The sequence below is a fragment of the Pongo abelii genome, chromosome 4, assembly GCF_028885655.2.
Source record: "Pongo abelii isolate AG06213 chromosome 4, NHGRI_mPonAbe1-v2.0_pri, whole genome shotgun sequence".
NCBI classification, from domain to species: Eukaryota; Metazoa; Chordata; class Mammalia; order Primates; family Hominidae; genus Pongo; species Pongo abelii.
Window position 1 is genome coordinate 151,044,561 of NC_071989.2, and position 13,087 is coordinate 151,057,647.

The 13,087-nt window shown below is 47.4% G+C and overlaps 1 protein-coding gene and 1 long non-coding RNA gene across 3 annotated transcripts in view; one reads left to right on the forward strand and one right to left on the reverse strand.

Moving 5' to 3' along the window:
• FGF1 (fibroblast growth factor 1) overlaps window positions 1-10,555 on the reverse strand; it is a gene marked incomplete at its 5' end in the record, with an annotated part of 94,524 nt that extends 83,969 nt beyond the window's left edge. Inside the window, 1 exon segment of the mRNA NM_001133601.1 lies at window positions 10,395-10,555. Within this exon segment, the coding sequence (NP_001127073.1) occupies window positions 10,395-10,537 (143 nt within the window).
• Window positions 1-13,087, forward strand: part of LOC134761435 (uncharacterized) — a 383,675-nt gene that overhangs the window by 353,802 nt on the left and 16,786 nt on the right. The gene's annotated exons all lie outside the window — the stretch shown is intronic.

Consider the following 13,087-nt stretch of genomic DNA (forward strand, 5'->3'; position numbering starts at 1 on the left):
GCATGCATCTGGATCCACCCTGAACCAGCTGTGTATTAAACCCTCAGACCGCAGTGGGAGGTGGGGAAAGCCTTAGGGAGGGTCAGAGTGGGACAGGAAGAGGTCCACCTTCTGTAGAGGAGAAAATCAATCTTCAGGCCTTAATGAGAGGCCTAACAACCCAGGGGAGCAGCAAGTGAAAATCCATATTCTGGCCTCCCTTGGTGAAAGGATGGGCTGAGTGGAGTGTGGGGGCTGCCAGCATCCCCTCCTCCAGACTGCGACCTGGACCCCTTCCCAGAATCCATCTCTCTGTGCTGGTGTGGAAGCCAAGTGATGTGCTCATGGTCACCTGGTGCAAGGGAATATTCTCAGACTTCGAAAACGTTGATCACCACTGGGTTTTTCCATATCCACAGCTATGAGGCAGTCAGGAGGACCACAAAAGAAGGGGAAGAGAATTAGCAAGAATCAAGAGAGACAGCTATGCTGAGAGCTTTACATGCCACCTTGAATTTAACCTCCACCACCATCCTCTGAGACAGGAGCTCTTACAGATAAGGCAACTAAAGTGTAAAGAGGACCTGTTCCCCACCCAAGGTCACCCAACAAGGGAGGGTAGAGCATCGGGCAGCCAAAATGCAAAATGGCTGTGCAATTTACCACCTATAATAGCCTGTCCTTTTATCTCTGCAGTCAATGTCCAAATGATTTGAACTCAAAGCCCAGTGCCAGGGGACACTGAGCAGAATTTTCAAAATGTACATATATTGAGGAACCGAACACCCCCTGGCTGGTTGGGAACCCCAAAGCCTTTTTGTGCATTGAGCAAAAGGAATCTATTGAAGTCAACTCTTCTTTAATCATTTGTTGGGAACATCTGCAACTTAAAACTTCTGAACAAGTAGCCTGTGTCTGCCCTGGGCTTAACCTCTTTAAGGGGGCTATTTCTTTCTTGGCTAGTTCTAGGCTCCTGACATGAAGATTGTAAGTGCTTAAAAGGCACAGGATAATAATCTTCCCCTGGAACAAAACAGGCTGACAGAGGAACAGCAGGGAAACAGGTGACCCGCATGTCCTAGTACCATTTTTTGTGTTCAAGTACATTCTCATGAAGACTTCCAAAAAACCTTTGCCAGAAAATTTGCCAGCAGCAACAATCATTCATATCTTATTGAGCAAATACTAGGTGCTGTGCATTGTGCGCTAAAACATTTTAGGCACTCTACGTGGATTCTCTCACTACATTCTTACACCAACCCTATGAGATAGGAACAAGTCACACTGATGCAGTGCTGGCATGTACTATAGACTTTAGATGTATTAACTCACATCTTCCTGTCAACAACCCGAGGACAGAACTGCTGCTATTATCTCTATTTTATGGAATCAAAGAGGTTGTGTAACTTGACCAGGGTCACACAGCTATTGAATGTCAGATCCAGAATTCACACCCAGACAGTCTCACTCCAGGGTTCATGCTCTTGACCAACATGCTACCCTACCAGAGTGCCACAGGCTGTGGCTCTGAAATAGGGAAAGGTTAATGAGAGATGGGTCAGAACTGTCAGAAGTATTCCTGTCTTCTTCTGTGTGAGCTAGCTTTCCAGGGAGCTTAGGGCTCTGCTTCACACGCCTTCAGCTAAGACATCCAGGACCAGCCTGGGAGAATGGCAGTGAGCTTTGTGTGGCCAACTGAGTGAAGATTTCATCCTTGGAAATAGCTCTCATTTGAAAGAAACCATTCTGAAGTCACCCTGCATCTCTGCCATTTAGAAAGATCCCATTCTTACTTCAAAACAAAAACAAAAACAAAAAACAAAACAATAACAACAACAACAAAAAATCAAGGCTCAAGGAGGAATGTTTTGCTCCTATAACTTAAATACCACCTTATCACCAAAGGCAATGCAGCCAACTGCAAAAAGCCGGGACTGGCCCAGGCAGCAGCTCTCTTCTCCTCTGGGCTGCTGAACTTGCTCTGCGGAGACTCCAGGGAGCGACTCTGGAGCATTCATTCTCAACTTTCCTTTAGTTGCTGTTTCTTAATTCTGATAGATATTCTGAGGAAGGATAAGAAGAGTCTCATTTTCTAGAAGCTCTTTATGTCCTTAAAGATATTGGTTCAGCACTTTGCACACATTGATTAATCAATGCAAACTGCTTCCACTATTCCCATCAGACTGATGGGGAAGCCAGAGATGAGCTACATTGTCTGTCTCCATGGGTGCAAGGGCTGGAACATGCTGGATCCATGTCTCCCTTCTGGGTGCCTGACATCACTTGTTTGTCTTTGATGCCCATCAGCCAAAAGAAGTTATTCATCTCTAAGCATGAATAATACCACTAGGGTGGATTTTTCCAGGCTTCCGAAGTGAGTTCTCTGCAGAGATGACACTAAGCCGACTAAGCCTGAGCAGCTGACACATAGCATACGGTCCTGGGAACTGCAAGAGGCCAGCCCACCTGAGTTAGGGTGAGAGGCTCTTGATGCAAAAGTCTAAGCTTTACTTTCCAGGCCCCTTTCCAGAGCTATAAGGGGCAACAGAGGGTAGAAGGTCCCATTGCTGTCCTAAGTCTTGGCTTTAACACTCCCAACTTCAGTGATTCACTCAGTCATTCATTAGACTGATATTTGAGCACCTACTCTGTGGCACGGCTCTGTCCTATTCACTGGGGATATAGCAGGGAGCAAAACAGACAAGGTCTTATTCCTGCCTTCATGAGGCTTACATTCTAAGGGGGAGAATGGGTAATAGAAAGTTTTTAAAAAAATTGACAAGAAAATTACGAATTGAGGTAAGCGGCATGAAGGAAAAAGAAGTCAGAGGGGAGAAACAGGGAAACCTTTTGGAGGAACTGACAAGAAAGGCAGGGCCTGAAGGATGGAAAAAGGCCTGCTACCTGAAGAACTGAGGGGAAAGCATCCCGGGTAGAAGAAACAGCAGTTGCAAAGTCTGAGAGTCAGGAAAGGGCCTAGAACAGTAGAGGAGCAGACGGGAGGCCAGGGGCTGGATGGGTTGGGGTGATGTCAGATGGGTGGGAGTCAGATGGATCTTGCCCCCCAAGAGGCCTCCTGTCTACTTTCTCACCTTCCTGAAAATCACCACTCTCCCTTACAGTGTGCTTCAGGGACTCATCATTGCTAAGCGAAAACCAGTCCCTCTGCTCAAACTGAAGAGAAGGGAATTATTTTTGTGGCAGACGGGGTATGTGGTAAAGGCATGGCGTTCGGTTTTATATGCAGACTTTTTACATATGGATCATGCCAACAACAGCTGAGAAGCTCCCCAGTGATGGATGTGTTTGCCTCGGAATCATTCAGGCACCTGCAAAGCTGCAAACACCAAGCTGGGACTCTCCCTCACCCGCAGAACCTACCTTGCTGCTTCTTGGTGACATCATGAAAAAGGCAAATTGGGCTTCGGGTACTCTGCACTCCTCCTTTCAGTGCCCTCTGCCCCTTTTCGGGGTTGTCTCCACCCATTCTCTCCCCCAGTGCTCTCATGGGGTCTGCGTGGACTAATCTCTGCCATTCGCCACAGTCCCTGATTAATAAGTCACCTTATGAATGCACGCCTGCTCCTGCAACTTCAGGCAAAGTACAGGCAGGCAAAAGAGAGGCTAGATTTACAAGACCTTTCTGTGTCCTTCAAATGATGCCAAAGAAGGGGCTGCCTAGTCCACTGCAGTCTGAGCCTGGCCGGGCTGCCCAGCTTACTAATTAGCCGTACTGACAGGGGAGTCCCTATTCAGACCCTTCCCAGTGGAGCCATTGCAAATTCCTAGAGCATACTCTGTTGAGGAAGGACTATGGCTAAAACACTTTGAGGAGTGGCCTGGAACTTCCCTCCCTAATGGCCATGCAGCCAACCTTGGGTGTGTGAGCTCAGAAAGCCTAACGTCTCTCTCCAGGGCTGACCCACTGCTGAACCTTGCCATCTGCCTCTCTAGCCCATCATTCCCTTCGTTGAAATGAAAGACTGCCCTACATAGGATCACTTTCTCCCCTGGCTTTCTAGGGCTCACAGCTTAAGGAACTAAATCCTCAGTATGGCCGCACAGTCTGACCCCGCCTGCTTCTTGGGTTCTGGCTCGCCCCTTTGTCCCTGCACTCAGCCACGCTGGCCTTCCTCCTGCTCCTTGGTGATGCCAGGCTTCCTCACGCCAGGCAACCTTTGTGCATGCTCCTCTCCCTGTCACCTGAAACATTCTGCCCTCACCAGTTGAAACCTGCTGATCCGTCAGACCTCAACCCAAGCCTCACCTCCTCATGGAAGCTTTCCAGGACCCCCTGTTGGGGTCAAGTTCCCCTGCCATGTGGTTTTTCAGGACCACTCGGTAGAATTGCTGCTTGATTGATGTCTATACCCCCATCTAGCCTCTAACTTTCATGAAGGTGGGGGCTCTTGTCCTCAGGCACTGCTGTAGCCCAGTGTCTCACATCCCTCTGGCACACAGGAGGCATCCATGCCGAGCTCAATGAACCTGACATGGCCCTCAGTAGGCCCATCCCAATCCCTTCTCCCTTTCCTCTTTTCCTCCAGCCTCCCTTCTCTTATTTTCTTTACATTTGCTTCCTTCCTCCCTCTTCACTCTTTCTGTTCATTCCTTCTTCCCTCTTGGGCCTTGGGCCTACTTGTTGCTCCCAATTTGCCAAACCTTTGCATAATGTGTAGGCCTTCAACCAGATCACCCCAGAGCCATGGCCTAGCGGGGGAACCTAGGAATCTGGCTTTCTACGAGGTTAGTCTGTTATGGTTGCCATAACAAGCACCATAGGCTGGGTGGCTGAAACAATAGAAACTAGAAACTTATTCTCTCACAGTGCTAGAGGCTGGAAGTCCAAGATCAAAGTGTCAGCAGGGTTGGTTCCTTCTGAGGCTATGAAGGAAGGACTTGTTCCAAGCCTCTCTCCTTGGCTAGGTAGATGGCCATCTTCTTCCTATGTCCACTCACTTTGTCTTCTCTCTATGCATGACACCAGTTATAGCGGAGTAGGACCCACCCTAATGATTTCATTTTAACTTGATTATCTCTGTAAAGATCCTATCTCCAAAATAAGGTTGCATTCTCAGGCAATAGGGGATAGGGGGTGAATTTCATCTTATGAACTTGGGGGTGGACACAACTCAACCCTAACATCTACCACCACATGTCCATTGCCCCAACTCTCTTCGACTCATTGAATGAAATAAAAATAAGGAAACACCAGACACGTCTTCTAAAGAAATGACACAGGAGTCTGGGAATGGGATGGGCATGACAGGAATGGCAACTGGAGAAAGACACCCCACCCAAGAATGAGAAAGGAGGGTGGTACTGACAGGAGCTAAAACTACTCTCATTGAATGGCCTAGCAGTTAGTTACACATCTAGGCTCTGGTAAGCTGCTAGTTCTGAGTTCAAATCCCCACTCAGCCACTTACTACCAGTGAGGTTTTTCCCTTGCTCATAAAATGTGGGTAATAGTAATACCTCACTTATGGGATTGTTGTGAAGATTAAATGAGAGAATAGCCTAAGCATAGGGCTCCACACTGTACGCAGCACATAATAACTCAATATGTACCAAATGTGTTGTTATTGTTATCATAATAGGGGTGGTCTCACCAGGCAATTCAGGAAGAAGTGATGACAAAGAAGGGGGTAATTGCCATGACTGAGTCCACACAACTCTGTGTTCCCTCTCATAGTCACAACGAGAAAGGAAGCCGAGCAACGGCCTGACCTGATCTTCTTTAATTGTGCTCTGTGGACCAAAGGCAACAGAATTACCTAGGCCCCACCCAGAAAATGCAGAATCCTGGGTCCCTCATGAAGCCACTGAATCAAAATTGTGGGGAGCACCCAGGAACCTGATTTTTAAACAAGTTCCCCTGTGATTCTTACACACATTAAAATTTGAAAACCCCTGGACAAGAACACAGGTCCTGGAGGAGCAGAGATGAGTCATGTCCATGAGTAATACCCCATGTTGACACAGCCCTGGTGCAAGGTAGGCACGCCCCTCACACCTGTTCTCATCACCAGCATTCCTTGGACAAGGTCAGGAGACGGTCTTGAGCAATTAGGTATAAAACAAATCTCTGTGAGTCACATTTTAAATATAATGTTTAGAGGGATTGCATTAGCAAATCAAATTGTTTTCATTATTGTAAATTTTACTGTGCTCAGATACTTACCCAATCTTGACCTCAAGTTTAGCTCAAGATGACCTCTGGCCTTAGGCTTGAGGATTGTAAGGCCCCCTGGCCCAGCATGCTTGCTGTGCTTGGGGCTCTGTTGTTAGCACTCTGTTTATTTTGTTCTTGGGCACCATCCACTACCTGGTCAGAAAAACCTTAGCCCCACTGTTCCCCAGTGCCTGTGTTCATGTCTTGCCCCAAAGACCCAATCTCAGAGGCTACAGGTCCTCAAGGTTGAGATTCTACCTATGGCCCAAGCTAAGGTCCTGCCATCTCTTAGCAGAATTTCCAAATCCTGGCCTACTTTCTAGGGTCTTCCAATATCATCTGGTGCTGAATTCCTATCACCAAGCTCTATGTGCCTCTCAGGACACCTCTCATAATCCCCCCAAACTATATATAGCCTATCAGTGAGGAGCACAGGCTCACTGGACAACCTAGGTATGAAGCTTGGCTCTGCCACTTGGTAGCTGTGTGACCTTAGCCAAACACCCCACCCACCAAGCTTCAATTCCTGCATCTATAACAGCCCCCACTATTATATGCAGGGTTGTCATGAGTATTGAGTGAGGTGATACACTTACAGCCAAGCACAGTGCTTAGACACAGCAAGGGCTCAATAAATGTTGGGGACCAGTCCAAAAGCTGTTCTATGTCTGAGTGCTCATACATGTGAACAAAGCTCCATGCCAAAGCAAATGTGCCTCCAAGCTGCCCAAGCAGTGGCACCAGGGGTCACTCATAGAGTGTCACTTTGGGCTTTGGAACAAATGGACTTGTAAGCAGCCTTTTCTCCTCTTTTTTTTTTTTTTTTTTGAGACAGAGTTTCACTCTTGTCACCCAGGCTGGAGTGCAATGGCACGATCTCGGCTCACTGCAAACTCCACCTCCCAGGTTCAAGCAATTCTCCTGCCTCAGCCTCCCAAGTAGATGGGATTACAGGTGTGTGCCATTATGCCAGGTAATTTTGTATTTTTAGTAGAGATGGGGTTTCACCATGTTGGCGAGGCTGGTCTTGAACTCCTGACCTCAGGTGATCCACCCGCCTTGGCCTCCCAAAGTGCTGGGATTATAGGCATGAGCCATCGCACCTGGCCGAAGGAGCCTTTTTAGAATTCACCTTTGAATAATAATAATAATAGCAAATACATAGTACTCACTATGAGCTAGACCCTGTGCTGATAAGGGCATTACTCATTTGATTCCTTCCATGACAAGGTTGGTACTTTATTACCCCCACTTTACAGAAGAGGAAACCGAGGGCCAAGGTCACAGGACTAATAAGTGGCAGAATTTGGATCCCAGGCAGCCCAGCTACAGAATCTATGTACTTAGCTAATGTGTTATGCTCCCTCTCGTAAGTAGTATAATTTAATCATTAAAAAGGAAAGGGGAAAACAAGGAAAAAGTTAAAGACAGAGAAATGTTTTAAGCAGATAGCATTGGCACCAGGATTCTTGCAAGTGAACTCAGAAGCTCACTTCTGGCTGGGTTTAAACCATGGTGTATTTAATAATCAAAATAACTGCTATTCTTTCCCTCCCCTTTTCTCTTCCTGTAGGCCACTGGCCCAGATGCTTGTTCTTGTTCCTGTACCTTGGACTCCTTTGCTTATCTTTCCGTTGAGTTGGACACGCCAGCCCAGGCCCATTCTCTGTTACCTGCCCACCCAATCAGTCCCCTTCCTTCTCTATGATTGTTTGGGCTGGATCCAGTCATATCGCAAGATGGGGACACCTTGCTGGTACTTGAACATTTGTTGATTAGTGAACCCTTTCTTCAGAAAAAGTACTCTCACCCACATGTATAGATGTTAGATTTACCTAAAGCATGGTATACCTATGGCGCAAACAACTTCAGATTATTTTTCCAGCAACCTAAATCAAGGGATACTACATTAGCCATGCAATGCTTATTTAATGAGGTGGAAATGGGTGTGTCCACTCTGCACAATACCTCACCCCTGGGAGCTAGCACACAGGCTGACAGTGTCAGAGGTGTTCGAACCAGAGCAACTCCATCTTGAGTGAGGGCTAGGAAAATGAGGCTGGGACCTGCTGGGCTGCATTCCCAGAAAATTAGGCATTCCTAAACTCCAGATATTTACGGTTAAGGGAATAGATTGATAATGTTTACTACACAGACTCAGACTTGGGAGTGTCCAGATAGCCTGATATTTTGAGAACAAAGGCATTCCTAATTTTGCTTTAAAGATAATATGGATTCTCGCAAAATATAGTAATTAAGAAAATTAGGCCGGGTGCAGTGGCTCACACCTGTAATCCCAGCACTTTGGGAGGCCGGTTGGATCACCTGACATCAGGAGTTAGAGACCAGCCTGAGCAACATGGAGAAACCCCGTCTCTAATAAAAATACAAAATTAGCCAGGCATGGTGCCGCACACCTGTAATCCCAGCTACTCGGGAGGCTGAGGCAGGAGAATTGTTTGAACCTGGGAGGCGGAGGTTGTAGTGAGCCGAGATTGTGCCATTGCACTCCAGCCTGGGCAACAAGAGTGAAACTCTGTCTCAAAAAAGAAAAAGAAAAAGAAAAAGAAAATTAATCCTTTATCACAAACCCTTGTAGCAGAGCACATCTCCCCATGACCTTTTTAAAATCCTATATATACGAGCATGGTGCCTAGGATGGACGTGTTCCTCCTCTTACTTTTGGGAACACCCTACTCTGTCAATGGAGTAGCTGTGCTTTCACCACTTTACTTTCTTAATAAAAAGAAAGTAAGTGCTTTTGCTTTGCACTGCGGACTCGCCCTGACTTCTTTCTTGCTTGAGATCCAAGAACCCTCTCTTGGGGTCTGGATCTCTTTCCTGTAACAGCAGTCCCAAGATCCTTAATAGTTTATGTGCAGTTCACAGAATGCATGTCACCTAAGTGAGGGGCTGCACTGTCCCAGGATGAGATGTCCCTTCAATGTAGATACAGCGTATGGATGTCCGCCCACCATCTCCACTGAATGTTATCATTGTGGCTGGTGCTACTCACCTGTAAACTCAAACCACTTAACCAGATATGGCTTCCTTGATCCTTTGCAGAACTAGTCAAGTCATTTGTAAACAGCAGATTTGAGAGAGAGTTTAAAAGAAACTCATTGTGTTTTCTCTTAATGTTTTGCATACTAAATTTGCTTTGGATTACATACTTCATTTGGAAGCCCATTTATTCACACTAACAAAGGCAGGGGCAACAGAACAAAGTCTCTCTGAGTCCCTCTGCCAACAGCAAATTGTTGATCTTGCCTTCAGATCTACATCTCAAGAGGGGACTTTCCTCGGAAGCCCTCAAAGACCAACACAAAGAAAACAAAGGAAAAGAGAATTTGTGACTGTGAATCAGAGTCTCCACCAAAATCCTCAGTCATCCACACTGACAAACAGCTCCGGTAAACTGCTGGCCACCCTTCACTAGACACCACTTCCCAAAGTGAGGCCCACTTCTTTCAGCCCTGATGCCACTACTGCTGGCTCACTGTTACACAGAGCTGGCGGAGGGGCAGCCTGGCTCGCCCTCAGCCGGGATGCTCATGTCCTCCCACTGGGTCGGGGAGCTAACTCGTAAACAATCGCATCCCTGTAGAGAATGAAAGGAAAAGTGCCAGTCACCAGTGCAGAAAGGAGGGAGGCAAATGGGGGTGGTGGGGTGGTGGGTGGATGTAACATAGCTAGAGAATAATGGAGTGTTTGAATTCTGCTGAGGCAGAGTGAGCCCTTGGGCCTGAGAGGGGTCTCCCTTGGGTCTCTGAAAAGTGGGTACTTGATTAAATGCCTGAAATTTCCATCTCAGTATCTGGAGGGCTGCATTTCTGAAGTGCTCCTTTGCAGCAGCCTTGCATACCTTTGGCATGTAATTGTGATGTGGGTGTGGATAGCGTATGTGCCAGAGACTCTGTCCATTCTGACTCCTTCTTTCCTAGTGCCCATCGGAGGGGTACTGAAACGAGGATGTGATATTCCAAGATCAGAAAGGAAGGAAAGAAGTAATCCGAGTGACCATGGGGCCATGGGAATACCACCCTACCAAAACCCTGAGCTGACATGCCCAGATAATCCTAAACTTCAGCCTGACTTCTATATCAAAAGGTTAATAAATTCTAAGCTGCCCACCATGTGGACAGCTTTTCCAAGGCAGCTGAATATCCAGGCTTCCCAAGAGAGAGCTAGTGTGACACAGCAAGATAATGCTAGCCACACTCACCACAGCCAGACTCACCGCAGCTTTCTGCTTCTGCCGAACCTCAAGGGCTGCATCCAGCACTTTAGTAAATGAGAAATGCCTGCCCCTTCCAGCCCTGATTCACGGCCAGTGTCAGGCAGGCACTGGAGGAATGGAGATAATGTGGCAGCATGGTGCATTCATATTTTTGCAGTCTCTAAACTAGAAGTACTATTTTTACATGTCTGTGACATCAGCACGCCCTTCCCCCAGAGCAGTCTGCACCACAGTTTAAACCCAGCCAAAGGTGAGCTTCTTGAGATTCACTTGCAAGAGTCCTGGTTCCAGTGCTATCTGCTTGAAACATTTTCTTTCTTCTTCAAGTAGCATTACATTTGCACTTGGACACACACACACACACACACACACGACCTCAGCTATAACCTGCTCTGTTTCCCGGATCAGATGCCCTGATTCTTACCTAAAGAGCTTGTAGGCCGAGGGCTGTACCTCTCTCCACACTCGCTCAGTGCTGTCCCAGGGGAAGCAGAATCCACTTGGTGTCTTCTTCTCTGTATTTGTCACTGTCACTGTGCAGCGGCCGCCGCCCCAGCAGCCCCAAGCCGGCTCTCTGAACCTCCAGGCTACTGCAGCTCTGAGTGGGGAGAGGGACGGGCCGTGGCATGCACATCAGGTTGCTGGCCTGCCTCCAGATACCATGCCACAGAGCTGGCTACCCGTCCCTAGGGCTGTGTGGGAAATCGAGGTGGGGGGGGGGCAGGCTGGGGGAGCCAAGAATGTCAGCCTCTAGGTCTATCTCCGGTCCTTGTTTATCAGCAGAGGGGACTTGCCTTTAGACAACCGCCCACTCCCACACCACCCACAGGGATGCACACAGCTCTAAGCAACCCCTACTCTGGACAGCCAGCAGCAGGCCCAGGAACACAGAGCCATTGGCCAGCTGGGAGGGAGGTAGAGACAGAAGACGGTGGCAGCAGCTACCCTGGGTGTTATTTTAACGTGGTTTGTCTTGGGGCAAATGTCTGAGCCGAATGGACTTCTGGCCCGTCTGAGCAGAATCCTGTTTATTTTGAGGCCTGAGTCGCCAAGGAAACAGCAGGTCGTGGCTCGGAGACTCTCCTCTGGAATCAGAAGGCTGCTGGATGAAAGGGAGGCCTTTTCTGTTCTGTCATCTGGCATCCCTGCATAGGGTGTAGATGTCTGTGTGTGGCAACGTGTATGTGTGCGTGTGTGTGTCTGTCTGTGCCATCCCCAGAGCCAAGCCCTACAAATGGCATTTTGCGAAGTCAATCGAGGCGAAAGCCATCCAGGTTGGGACTGGCAAGGGGCTGCAGAGGTGGCAGCTCTGTCCTCCCTCTCCACTGTTCAAGCCTGTCCCCGTTGGATGAGGTGAATCCTCAGGTGAGCTCAAATTCAGGGGTGGGAAATTCTTCAATGGGCCATGGACAACCTCTTTATACTTCTGGCCAGGACAGGGTAAGTGAAGGGAGGGAGCTGTCTGGACAAATAACTCTTTGGCTAGGAGGTGGGGAATAAGGTGGACTGAAAGGATATGGATCAAGAGCTGTCTTTGAAGAAACCAAATGAAAACATGATTAATAGTTTCCAATAATTGAAGAGTCACTCCTGCTTATGCAGGCGTTTGAGCCCAGAAGGCAGGAGTGTGTGTGTGTGTGTGTGTGTGCATGCATGCACTCCCATGTATGTACACAAGCCTGCTCACCTGATGATTCAGGTAGAGAGGTACAGATCAACCTGTCAGAACTAGAAATATGCTCTCCAGTCTCTACCTTCTCTGGGTAGTTGCTTAGGTGTAGAGAGGATGGAGTTGCAGTTTGTTCCCCACACCCCCACAGAGCATAGGGGTGTGGGGAAGCCATCCATGTGCCTTCTGAAGGGATAAGGCTTGGAGAAGGAGCTTGTGTCCTGTACTAAAGAGCTAGAGGCTCAATCATCACAGAACTCCAATCATGGATAAGCAGCAGCTCCCAAAAGGGACTTGAATATACAGAAAATGTTGATTTCTTGAGACCCTATTAATTGGAACCCTCATGAACTACCACTTCTACACATGCAAAGGATGCTGATAATTTGCTTTAAAACATAATAATCTTCCTGAGTATCTGCAAGGTTCCAAACGGCCTTCTGAATCCTTAAAAAAAATATTTCGGACAATGGTTTTCCAAGTATTAAAGAATCATTATGCTAGATGTAGTATGCATGTTAACCCTTTTTAACTACGTGAAATGATAGACTTGAAAGTTAGAAAATACCCTAAAAATCCTAAGGACAGAGATGCAGACTCAGAGACTCACTCAGGTGGTACCCTTAGTTAAAGTCCTCATTGTGACTAAAACCAGGTCTCCCTGCTTGAGGTTAACCCCGTGTTAACCGGCCTGCACTGTGTGGTTGGCCATTGTTGGGCAATTCAGCCCAAGGGCTCTAGAATCCCCACCTCCTAGTGGAAATTAATAAGACTTTCCTACTCATATCTTCCCTGCAAACTCACAGGATTATCATGACAATCAAATGTGTCCAAGTGTGTTCAAGCACCTTGAACGCAGGGAATGCAAATGCAAGTCATTATTTTATTTTATTTCTCCATTATGTCCAGTTATGAAACCCTGTTTAAACACACACACTCACACACACATACACACACAGCTTTTAGGCAAATGTAATCCCTAGCTACTGACACATGCTAATTTATCTACTGCATATTGGGTGTT